Source organism: Botryllus schlosseri, chromosome 2, assembly GCF_051294905.1.
Source record: "Botryllus schlosseri isolate E-star chromosome 2, Bs_hap1, whole genome shotgun sequence".
NCBI lineage: Eukaryota > Metazoa > Chordata > Ascidiacea > Stolidobranchia > Styelidae > Botryllus > Botryllus schlosseri.
This window is the reverse complement of record NC_137237.1, coordinates 40,259,056-40,272,201: the sequence shown is the minus strand read 5'-3', so window position 1 is coordinate 40,272,201 and position 13,146 is coordinate 40,259,056. Positions and strand designations below refer to the sequence as shown.

The window sequence follows — 13,146 nt, the reverse complement described above, 5'->3', positions numbered from 1 at the left end:
CAAAACCCAATGACTTTGAATCATGCCTCGTACTTTGGAATTCAACTTGAATTGACTATAATGATTCGACTTGACTCGAGTCAAAATGTGCAATGACTCGAAGGCAGTGACTTGATCCCAACACTGATGTACAGATATATCGCGGTATGTAGCCTAACATATATACGTCCATGGATTTGACGATAACCTGGAGGAAGTCCTTGCCGGTTTTCAGAATCGGTCTTGAGAGACAGAACTAATATTCGTTATTTTGTTAATATTCTTACATTAGTGTAGAGGAATTCATGAGACATATTGCACGAAACCAATTACAACTGTCTGTGATTGTCAATACGATTTCTGTGAGATTTTCAGGGCTCAGTGACATCCGCGAGATAGCATGCGGCTCCAAGAGCCACGCTGGAAAACCGAGGGTTAAGATGATGACATAACCCTTGTTGTAACGTTGACAGGGGCTAGCGAAAGTGTCGGACGGACTGAAGCCACTTCTGAACGGATGCCTCGAAAATCGCCAGCAATGGGAGAAGGAGCGAGATGAGCCTGATTTTCAGGAGGATAAACTCTGACTTTCGTGGCGAAAGAAAATCAACTGGATTCTTCAATTTATTTATTTCCGCAAGCATGATTTTTAATCTTAAAATGAAGTCGGGATTCTTCAAAGGTGATCGCTTGAAACTTTTCTATACAGTCGACTTTAAATAACAATAAAATTGACAATTTGTGGCAAGATTGCCGCTTCAATTCCTTTTTCCAGTAGTATGTGGGGGCGAGCTCGAAGGTGGCTAAAAATTATTGCGCGAGAGGAACATGCATTAGAGAGTAGTTTTCGAAAATTCTTCCATCTGTTTTCAATTTATTTTTCGCGCTACACACAATTTAATGTTCATATTGTTCAAGGATGATTATACTAATAATAGGCATTTCGGCGTCGACCAGTACCGCGCTACACCGCACCATTACATGTAAAGTTCACCCAGTGGCGACTCGTGACAATCTCACAGTAGGGGTCTCAGCTTTCCCGTGGCCACTTACTGGCCACAGTTTTTTTCATGGCCGGCCACAGTGAATTTCGTGGCCGGCCATACGAAATCATCGTGACCAGCCACGAGTTCATGGCCAGTTCGTGATTTTGCAACGTCTAGTTGAATAAAATTCCGCCCTTTGCCTCTACTTTGACTATATTCGTGTAGATATTCTTCATTTGTACTACGAATTTGCTGGCGGCTAGGTTTGTAGACAGCTACCACTAATATCGCACGTACTCAAGTTACATTACCACTATATTGAGCAGTTCGGGGATTGGTTCGAAATTACCATGGTTTTACACATGTTTACGCTATGTGTTCGCTGTAAAAATGAATTCAATTCCCTCTGAGTATGAAAAATTACTCTTGGGCGGTGCGTTGTAAACTAACACCGAAACCGGTGTTCCTTGAACTTCCTAGATAGTTGATATTATAGAAATTAAACAGATAGTTGATATTATAGAAATTAAACAATTTCATTTCTATAGTTGAAAGAGTAATGTTAGATCGTATGCATCTTTTTGCTCGGCTAGACAAACGACTTTACATTAAAATTGTTGTCCACAGCTTCCACGCCAGGCGCTTAACGCACTGGGATTGTGTGGAGAGATAAAAGCGTGGTGCAGACTCGATATCCTTGCAGTCTCTTCGCTTCTCCACCGTCCAAGCCCATTAGTTAATCAAACGTAGATCATCCAACTCCCTACCCCTCCTTTCTTTTCTACGTAACGAAACCGTCATATTTTTCTTCAAAAAGTTCGCTTATTCCGGCCGTTATTAACAATTTCCCAAAATCGAAAGCAATTGAAGATATGATTACAATCACTCACATACAAGTAGTTCAATACAATGTGTCGAATGCATGTTTTTCATAGAAGACACCCAGTGGCACAAGAGATCAGATGCACTTTACACAGCGATAAGCATTTGCACTGCCTTCAGATGCTAAAACTATAATGAACGATTCGAACTTGTCTGTGTCGTCAAAATTGTTACCTGCACATTGTTTTGGGAAACATTCCATTGCTCCTTGCATTATAACCACAAATATATTATGAGTATTGGTCAATACGCAGGCATAGGCATTTTTCCGTCGGTCGATGTTACTGCATTTGATGACGCAAAGCATCTGGAGTGATTTATTAGGCCTATTATAACAGTAATTTGATTATAAAGCAGACGTCCTATGATCACCACATCGGTTAACTGCTTGATCTCACAACGACATGCTTTAAAAAACGATCCTTGCACTTGCACCCAAGTAATCATATATCCTCTGGCATGCACGCCATGGATAGTGACTGCGACATACATTTCATTCGTACATGATTTGTTTCAACCTGGAAGAACGGCTCCTAGATGACATATAGATCGTCGCAGTGGAATCAAAGTGACATATGTCCAGTTTTCAAATTTAGAAGTTCCATTTTAAAAATTTGAAATAAATCAAGTTTTTGAAAAAATTTTCAATTTTTTTCGGTCATGGTTACTTCTGTTTCATCAATTCAAAGTTAATCAGGGCCAATATATGGATGGAAGAAAAAGAAAAGTTTACGTAAAGTCAATTTTCTCAAAATGTGTAAAATGGACATATGGACATAAGTCACTTTGATTCCACCGTGACGATATACATACAAACTATACGGGATCGGAAACGTGACCAAAATCGAATTTCTGGGAACAAAGCCCCACATGTTATCATTAGTAGCCTACTGGCAGTAGGTTAGGCTACATCGTTGACTTTTGTCACATATGCAGAAGATCTGCAGTGCGTCAAGTTCAAGTGCTGCTACAGCATCGAAATGTTCATAGCTTCATCGACACAATTATCATCGTCCAACAATATGAGTGCAGCAAGCTCCATTGATGTTGAGGATTTTATACAACCGTATATCTTGGACTTATCATGGACCTGATGCAGAAAAGAAGTATTGTATCAGCCAGTCATTATCCAATTCACTGCTATTTAGCTATACGAAAGATAACAAACTATGGTATTGTTTGCAACTACATATCCTATCTATACCGCTGGAAAGAGCTATCAGATCGGGGAAGCACCGGCCACAGCCAGTTGCTCTGTGGCCGACCACAGAATGTTCAGTGGATTTCACAGCAGTATTTTCTACATATTCTCGGTTCTTTGGAACATACATATGTATTCATAAGAAAATATAAACGTTAATCGAACAAATCTGCAGTAAATTAAGACAAATTTCCAGTATAGTATTGTACTATTCATAAATTCATCAGGGCAATTCACGATAAAGATTTTAAACTGCCCCTACATTCTTTAAGTACATGATCTTAAAGTTGTAGTAAAGTAATTTAATAGAAAAATATATCTTTCTGTTCTCTGTTCTTGCATTAGCCAAACCTCTCGTTTTATTGAAATTGAATTCTATAGTTTATATACTCCTCAACCATTGGCGCAGGCTCGTATTGTATCATATCAATATGGAATTGGGTAATGTATTGCATCTTATCCATTCGTTTCTCCTTTCTCTATTTTGGCTGGTAATAAACTAGGTCTGTGCAATTACATAGGTAGTTTAACAGTTCTAGGTATATGTGAGCGATACAGCGCCTTCTTGCGTGCATATTTAACTCTATCTTTTTCATAGGTTCAGATTCAATGACCACTCATTATGTATTTCAGACAGCTAGCATATTGCAATGACGTAATTATGCCTCATACTTCGAAAAGGCAACTTGACTTGAATTGCCACTCGACTCGTGACTTGACTCTATTTGACTAGACTAGAGTCATCTCCAAAAATCGAGGGACTTGACTTGACTTGACTCGAGTCAAAATGTGCAATGACTCGAACTGGCTCGTGACTCGAAGGTAGTGACTTGATCCCAACACTGGACTAATACAAAATCAAGTGACTGGCAAACCATGTCCATCATTCGCTGAAATGTCTGCGCTGCGTTTTCAAGCCCGAATGGCATGCGTAGGAATTCGAACAATCCGAATGGTGTGGTGATCAGAGGTGGTCAATAACGAAGTACTTCTACTTTTTCGAAGTACTCAAGTAGTTTTCCTCTACTTCTGGGACTTACTCAAATACATCGAATATTCGCTACTTCTACTTCGTAGTATTTTGTGATCTACTTACTTACTTTTCACTATTTTCAGTTTGTCAAGTAAAAGTAGTGTAACCCTCCATTCAGAAAGAGAAACTGAGGAATTCTCGGTCTGTTTTCACGGAGTTCTAACTTTCAATTTTAAGAAAATTTAAGTAAAACCCAGAATTTCCATCGCGCTTCACATCGAGTAGATATAGAGTTACAAATATTTTTTCACAAAAGTGAATATTATTTAGGTTGCAGGTTGAATTGCACCGCATTGTTGCCTAAATGACATTATTTCATCACAATAAATATGGCCCATCATAACGTTTGAAACTACCGTTTCCCAATCTAGCATTTACTCATCATATCGTAATCTAGCAGCCCATGGCGTGTCCTAATCTGGAAAAGTGGGCTCTGACTTTTTGAGTGTTAGGTCTGCTTTAGCAGACCATCGTTAAAACTGTCGACAAAAGACATAAAACATATTTCCGCTATTCTGATGTAGTATTGGCATTTCTCGTTCAATTCGCTGTATTATTACTTATATTTCTAATTAGTTGCAGTTCTTTTTGCCTCGAGAACATACATGTTCAAGTTTAAAAGCAAGTGTAGGATCGACGTCTAATTTCCTAAAATACAATTACACTATATGGCATTTTTACGTTACGCCATATTTTATTATCATCGTATACGAATTGCGCGAATTGTTAACATCTTATCCATAAAACTTCTCCGTATTGCTCTTCGACTAAACTAAAGGTTGCAATATATGCGTGAGGGAACATGCCATGGCATTTTCTTAAACGGGATGTTCGATTGAACAAAAGATTAATATGTCATTTCCATAGCAAAACTATCATTTGCATCTCATGATGCGGCCGAATGCTCATGCTGTCGGAAATCTATACCTTCTGGGATGCGTCAATAACTCAATATGCTTTGTACATGAAGCGCTCTGCATCTTACGCATAGCTCAATTAGCAGCTTATGAAAGTCCATGCGAACGTATTATGGCCGCTTTCAAAACTACTTGCTTACTCGAGTAGATTTGAAGCCAGCAAATTCTACTTCTACTTCAAGTAGTTTTAGGTTGCTTATGGAAGAAGTACTTCTACTCGTACTTGATTAGATTTTTGCGTCGCTACTTCTACTTCTACTTGAGTAGCTTTCTTGACTACTTTGACCACCTCTGGTGGTGATGGCTGTTTTCGGAATGTCATCAGGTGCTACGGGAACCTGATGGTAACCCCGCACCAAATCGATTTTAGAAAATACATTTGATCCCGCGAGGCGCGCGGTGAAGTCTGAAGATGTGGGATGGGATAACGGTCTGGTTGCGTGGCGGTATTAAGACGCCTGTAATCTCCACAAGGCCGCCAACCTCCGGAACCCTTGGGCACCATGTGCAAAGGGGAAGACCATTGGCTCAAGAACGGTGGATAATTCCCAGCTCTAACATCTTATTGAACTCAGTTTGTGCGATGGCGAGCTTATCAGAGGCCAATCGCCTTCCACGTGAATGAATAGGCTGTTCTGTTGCTGAGATAAGATGCTCCACTTTGTGCTTGGGTACATGCGTAAAATGAGGGGTGATGATCTCGGGAAATTCAGCTAAGATTTGCGCGTAGCAAGACCGGCCCGTGCTGACAGAATTAGGACCAAGCGAGACGTGTTCACTAATACGGAGAGGAACGCTGGTCAGGGAATGCAAATGATTCAGGCGATGGTGTTTGACATCAACCAGCAATTGTTGCGCTCGAAGGAAATCTGCTCCGACCCAAGGGCTGGGACACGTCAGCCCTTGTGAATTCCCAACCGTATTTGCCTGGCGGGAAAAACAAAGAAAGACGCTTGGTCCCGTAAGTAGGCTACGTATGATGCTTCCGTTCGCGGCCGCAAGCAGTGGACCTTGTGTGTCCGTTCAAGCCTGGTAGGTGGGAATACGCTCACGTTCGCCCCGGTGTCGACAAGAAAAAGGAAGTTAGACCTCAGGTCTCGAAGGCACCGGTGCGGACAACCGGCTTTGTCATTTTCCTGTTGCCAAGCACAGGGAGGGCAGCATCGTCGTGCTTACTTACCAAATCGTCGATGGTAGAAGCAGAAGTTTGAAACCGGCTTAATAGTATTAGGGATGGTCGGTTTTGTCTTACTCAATTCACTAATGCTGTAATTGCCGGATCTCGAAAGTCGAAAGCCACATTTGATCAGCCCGCCGAGCCAAATCTAGGGGGTTATCTAGATCAGTGCTCTTCAACCTTTTTCGACGTGGTACACCCTTTTAACGTCTGCTCAAAACTCGTACACCCCTGTTCATTAGGGGTCTTCAAAAATGAATTTTTCCTCAAATCGTACTGGCTACTTGATAAAATTGTTAGGTTACCTAAGTTAAGCCTACACACCAAATTTGGTTCAATTCCAACCAGTAGCCGCATGGCTACGGGAGAAGAAATAACGAAAAATGTGAAATTTTTCTGTTCACCACATGAAAGTATTAGGTTGTCTATAAAAATGATGTTCTTCAAATTTGGCTCAATTCCAACCAGTAGAAGCGGAGTTATTGCCGTCAAAAAATTGGATTTGAATAAAATAGTATGTGGTCACAGAGTCTATTCGCAGCCAGTTAGGCCGCCCGCCACGCAAATTGGAATTTATTTCGTGTCAACGATAATCAACCTAAATGTAACAGTATTGTGGAGAGAGTAGGTAAAGCTACTGCTGCAGAAGCGGTAATTCAGATCAGCGATGATAGCAGGCGCACCAGCCTACTGCGTATCAGGCCTGCCTCACACCACACACAGTCGATAGTAGCACATGGCCTGGAAGAGATGTCAGTAACCTCCGATCGTATGCCGCTATACACAGTCTATTGTCGCTAATTGGCATCACTAATAAAAAAATACTATATTACAAATGTATGGCGAAATATTGGACATAAAATCGGCATTTTAAAACAAGATGGTTTCGATTTCAACATGGAAGTTGTTTCGACCCTGGCTGGCTCCGTCATTTTATTTATGTGCATTGCGGTATTTATTAACGTCGGGTAGGAAGTACCGATTCAAGAAGTCTGAGCTATCCCGGCGGTTTCCTCAAAAATCATTAAAAGACAAATGACTATAGCTGAACACATGTTTGTTAACTGCATACTTTCCAACACCAAACGGAACCATTGGTCTATTGCCGACGGCTAAATGAATAGGAGAAATATTTGCTTATGACATCACCATCAAGCGGTGTATAGTATTACCTTTGAGATAACATCGTACCCAGAGATGCCACTCCTGGGTTTTTCCACCCAGATCTGGGTTTTTCGAGCATCACCTGGGTTTCTGGGTTTTTGTGCTTGAAATCTGGTTTTTTTTCAACATCATGTTGGTCAGGTCAATTTTACGGCGCAAAATTGATTATTAGCTTAGTAAGATCTAATAATATCGACGGATTCTACTGTGATTGAGTCTAAAGAGATCCATTTACTATTAAAATGAGAGGTCTTGGCGTGATGAGAGAGCTTAATTGAATACTGACTACTAGGTCGCAGAAAGTCATTTTCACAAGGCAACTCTGGAGCATTTGTTTTGCAATTCAAAACTATTCAGGACTTGAATACTAGCGCTGCAACAAATTCGTTGTGTGTCAGTAAATAGTATGTAACTGCTGTAAAGTATGCAATTAATGCACATGGAAAGACCAAATGTAGATCTAACTAATTCACCATGTTGACATCGGATTATATTCACTTTGAACAGGGACACTCAAAGAGACAGTTTGGGCACCCGGGCAAGTTATTCAGAGGGAGAGGGGTTTGTCAAATTCAAATGTACCCTTAATTTCATGATCTGGCAGTTTCTTTTTCGACTAAACATCCCAGATAAAAGTGCTTGTCCCAGGTTTAATGAATCGAAAGCTATTTTTAATCTATCTGGTCAGCTCACAGTCACTGGAACTATACCCTAGAATCATCCTCATCATAGATGGGGATTAGCATTGTGACAAACATTACGAATATATAATAAACTACGCATTGACCCCCCCCCCCCCCCCCCTCCATACCGAATTACCCGTAGTAATGTGTCGAGAGGAAAGCATCATCTTTCGATGGATTTGCTCCTTTAACTGAGCAAGATGTATAGTATGAAAATGAACAGTTGGGATTTCAATATCAAGGGCTAAAACTTCTTCTATGTCCGTATAACTGTCGTTGATGACTCTCAGTCACTGTTTTGCAGCTATATCATATAAATTTGAGTGAAATATAGGATCTGGGTTTTTCTGGGTTTTTTCAACGTCCAAATCTGGGTTTTTCCAAGATATCTCAGTGGCATCTCTGCGTACCATATTGCTCGTTAACCTGTGCGTCAACCTGTACGGACCCATAAACCTGCCTTTGTGATAGCTCATTGTAATTCGGATCTGGTACACCCCTGTACACCCCATCCAAGTGGTACACCCTTTGCAAATTCTGGTACACCCTAGGGTGTACGACAACCCCGGTTGAAGAGCACTGATCTAGATCCTCTTTTGCCAGCACTATCCGTATGTTTTCCGGCATTTGCTGTAAGAATAAGCATTTGAAAAGGAAGCAGGGGTGATGATCTCCTAGCAGCGCTAGCATTTCGTCTATCATCTCTGTCAGTTTTCTGTCGCCGAGAGGTGACATATTCAACAGACGTGCAGCTCGCTCTGGTGGAGACAAGGCAAATGACTGTAATAACCTGCTTTTGATTGTGTTGTACTTCTCTGCCTGCGGAGGATTGTCCAATAGTTCCATCAGCCGTTTTGCTGCGGTCTGATCTAAAGCTGAAACTACGTGATGGAGTTCGCCAGGTTTCGTCCGTAGTAACTCCTTTCACGGCGAACTGTGCTTCCGCCTGTCGAAACCAAACTCGTGCTTCCTCTGCCCAAAAGGTTGGGAGTTTAACAGCTACCGCATTCTGATTGCCTGCTTGCTGATCCATGCTCGTAGTGCAGGAATACGTTCCTGCGCGTCGGGGTTACCAATGAAGCGAGAGCTCCGTTTATTGCGAGCGAAAAGAGTAACTGACGCGTAGATGCATCAATATGCATGCATTGGAAAGGGACGCGGAAGCATACACAAATTGCTAATCAAATAATTAACACGATCGACGAGCGCGCCTTGTAGAGTCGCTACCACACTGGGGAAGAGGAGCCCAGATAAACCTACGCGGAATCGAACTCGGGCCGCTCGGTTTGCCGGCGGTTACCGTCACCACTCGCTCTAACTCTCCCTCAACTTCAATAGTTATCGAAATGCATAAGTTATTATATTCATTAAACAGTGCTTTGGTCTGCATGCTTTAAACTTAAAGTTTACAGTAAATATTTTGATATCCGGTAAAGGGGACACTTCACATAGTCACAAAATTTATAAAATAAGACGAGGTAACGCAGAGTTTGAATATTATTAATGTAACGTCCCTTTCCTAGTCTGGTTCAATAGTCCGATTTTTACATATACTTCAGATTTGCACTATATGCAGCCACAGACTCCTATCGTATTATCTTAGTAACATTTAATTATAAAGCAGCAACTCACTACCGTACTCAGTGTTCACTGCAACCCAATCACAAACCAATACCGTCGACAGACTAACAAAGGAATGCGCGCCGAAAGTTGCACCAAAAATTTTATAACCGGAAAATATCAATACATCAAAACATTGGATTTCCACATTAAAACTAGAATTACTCTTGTGTAGACTAAAAAATAAATAACGGTAATTTTCCAACTCGACCTCCACCCGCTCTAACTTAATACGGTTGTGTAACTAAAAAAACTGTCATTTTAAGAAATAGATTCCCGGTAGACCCGCTTTAACGTAAGTTGTTTGTCATCTTTGCCGTCGTTATCCGGTTTTCGCGCCATTTATGCCGTTTTAGTTATGCCTTACCGTTCAGTTGATTAACAATTTTCATCAATTAAAAACACCACAAGACTGCGATACTATGAAAAGATAAGAAGGTGTCGAAACGACTTGGAGTAGTCTTTAAAATGCCTGTGCAATCTTCTACCTGTCAAAGCTTTAAAGGAGGACATTTAGGCGTCATGGGCAGAGATTTTTGATATCTTGAATAAGGACGACAAATTATCCTAAAGGAGGACGTATCATTGGTAACCAGAGGTGGTCAAAGTAGTCGCCGTTGCTACTCAAGAAGAAGTAGAAGTAACGTCGGAATTTCTAATCAAGTAGAAGTAGGAGGTGTGGTTCACAAGTAATTAAGTAAGTAGGTATTCCACGCCTATCTTTGCCTAGAAACTGTCAAGTAGAAGTAGAAGTAGACTAAAATCATAACTACTTAATAAGTAGTGCAAGAAGGCAAAATCTACTTCAAGTACTTCAAAAAGTAGAAGTACTTCGTTACTGACCACCTCTGTTGGTAATCCACGATTTAATTCCTGTGCAGGTGAATAAATACGCGAATAATGTATCGATTCTGGAATCCGGCCCACCGAGCAGCCTACTTCACTGTTCCATAACAGGCCCGACTATTGAAGAAGTTGCCGGATCGTTCATTAGAGTCATTTTGTCTTTACTTTGGTCCACCCGGTCAGTGGTCAGTGGGTCAGCGTCAGAGATGGTCGGATTCCCGATTTTCGGAATCCAAATCTATCCGGCTTCGGCTGGCAATTCGAAATATAGAGTCCGAAAATATCAGGCTGATGAATTTCCATATTCAGAGTCCAAATTAATGCTGCTAATCTGACGATTGATCTAGCCAATTTTTCATATTTCAATGGGAAAATCCTGCTTAAGTCCGACTTTCAAAGCAGATACAAAATCTGGGTCCAATCAATCAATCAGTTTGATAATATTTTCATATTTTCAAAACATTACAAGACTGCGATTCAATGAAAAGATAGGAAGGTGTCGAAACAACTTGGAGTAGCCGTTAAGATCAGACACCTACCTTAGCCTAGGCGAAGAGTATAGAAGAGGCATGCACACAGAATGAAAAGTAATGCAGAGAATATAAGACGCAAGCGACAAAATGAGGTGGCATGTGGCGGAGGGCGAGGTCGATGTTAGGTCGTAGTCCTTTAATCCAGAAGGCTGGCTAGTATCCATTTAGAAGAAATTGCTTGTACTTCGACTTGAAGGCGGACATGCTCGACAACTGTCGGATTGCCGGCGAGATGCTGTTCCACAATTGGGGTCCGGCATATTTGATAGAGCAATGCGTCTGTTTGTATTCCGTCTTGATCATATGGTAGTTGTTCTTCGTTTAGAGAGAGAGAGAGAGAGAGAGACAGGATCTTTATTCGTATACATTCCATATCATCATTACACTATAAAGATGTAACAATGAATTGCGACATAGGTAGACGGGAGGCTCGATATGACAAAGTCTTCAGAGCCGAACCACCCAGGACTGGAGGAGTTTTCAAAGTTGATAACAAATAAACAAAAAATAAAATTAACCAACGAACGAAAAGAAAAATAAGACACAGCATCATGGACCAATTCGAAATACAATGCAAACACAATTCAGCGGTAGTTAGACATAGGAGAATGGAAACATTGTTTTTAAAAGCATAGATTGCGGAGATCAGCTGGCAGCATTATTCCAAACATTGACACCAATAAAAATGATCGAATTTTGTACTAGACTGGTAGAGTGATGTTGCACAGACAGAGACACGTTAGAAGAAAATCTGGTATGATGTTGGCGCGCGTGTGCTGTAGGCTACTTGTGTGCTTTTGACTCGGAGGTGAAGTAGTCGTTGAAATTTCAGGGACATTGACCGCAATGGAACTGATACATAAACTTGGCAATTTCTAGCTTCCTCATATCTTCTATGTTTAGAATACGATCCGATGTTGAAATTTTTGCAGTGGGTCAATCGTATTCTCGCATACAGCACCCCAACAAAGAACTCCGTATTGTAACTTTGATAGGAATTGCTGAAGAGTATCAACAGCACGCTGACTGACAGGGTGTACTTAAGGCGGCGAAACAGACCACATACCTTCGATAGTTGTCGTTTGAGTGATTTTATGTGACTCTTCCATGACATGTCAGGAGGGATAGAGTAGTACCGTATAGTGTAGTGGTTACGATAAGCGCCCACCAAGCAGCCGGCCGGGGTTCGATTCCCGTCGGGGATTATCTGGGCTCCTCTACCCCTGCCGATGCCGTTCTTACGGCGACAAAAGAGCCCAGAAAAAGACCCAACGTAGAAAGCATTCACAGGGAATGGAAATCCCTAGTAGAAAGGGCCGCTACTGATACGTGTCGTTCGACATCCATCCTATCTTAGGGTTGCCATACGTCCGGAATTTCCCGGACATGTCCGGGATTTCACTGAAAAATGGGCGTCCGGGAGGAATTTCTAAACTATGCCTAAAAGTCCGGAATTTTAAAGGCTTGAAGCAGGCTCAAAAGTTTTTCGTATATCAACATAAACAATATTAATTTGAAGCAGATTTATGCTATTCGAAATTGTTCTTCGCGCCGCGCGCGAGTTAATGCAACGTATAATGATATTAGTATGTGCACCAGGCACCACCGTCGTTAAAAAATGCAATCAAAATTAATATAAATAACCATCATTTACTGAAATAAGTCTGATTGTAATCGGAATTATAAGCTAACGGCATATTTCTAGAGTTGTTTAAGGCCGATTGGATGCTTCAGTCACAGACAGTGGTTCCAAATCTTGGGGTCGTTCGCCGTTATCTGGGGATTGCGATGATGTTGGACGTAATCAGCTTCCTAGGCCGTGAGTAAGTTTGGGCAAGCTGAATTTTTTTAGTAATCAGTTTTGAACTTTGCCGCGGAACATTTTCAAATGGGAAATGAGGTCGCGACCATATAAGGTTGGAAATCACCGGATGTGCAACCTGTTCATGCATTTCATAGTAGCCTAATATATGGAAGAATCAATATTATTGACAGAATTCATACATAAAATTTAACAGCCAAATGCATATAGTAAGTGCCCAACAAGTTACATCGACTATCCTATAGTGGGCCCAAGATCAGTGCTTTGTTGGGTGGAAGCGGGCAGATAAAATGTTGTTTCGGA

At 41.2% G+C, this 13,146-nt stretch overlaps 1 protein-coding gene across 4 annotated transcripts in view; it reads left to right on the top strand.

Moving 5' to 3' along the window:
* Positions 1 to 727, top strand: part of LOC145434656 (cGMP-specific 3',5'-cyclic phosphodiesterase-like) — a 49,383-nt gene extending 48,656 nt beyond the window's left edge. For all 4 annotated transcript variants that reach the window (XR_013913513.1, XM_080311996.1, XM_080311995.1 and 1 more), the window contains one exon: positions 453 to 727. Coding sequence is in view for 3 of the 4 variants with exons in the window: in XM_080311996.1 (XP_080168122.1) it covers positions 453 to 566 (114 nt within the window). In the remaining variant the exon portion in view is untranslated. The remainder of the gene's footprint in view (positions 1 to 452) is intronic.
* The last annotated feature ends 12,419 nt before the right edge of the window (positions 728 to 13,146 follow it).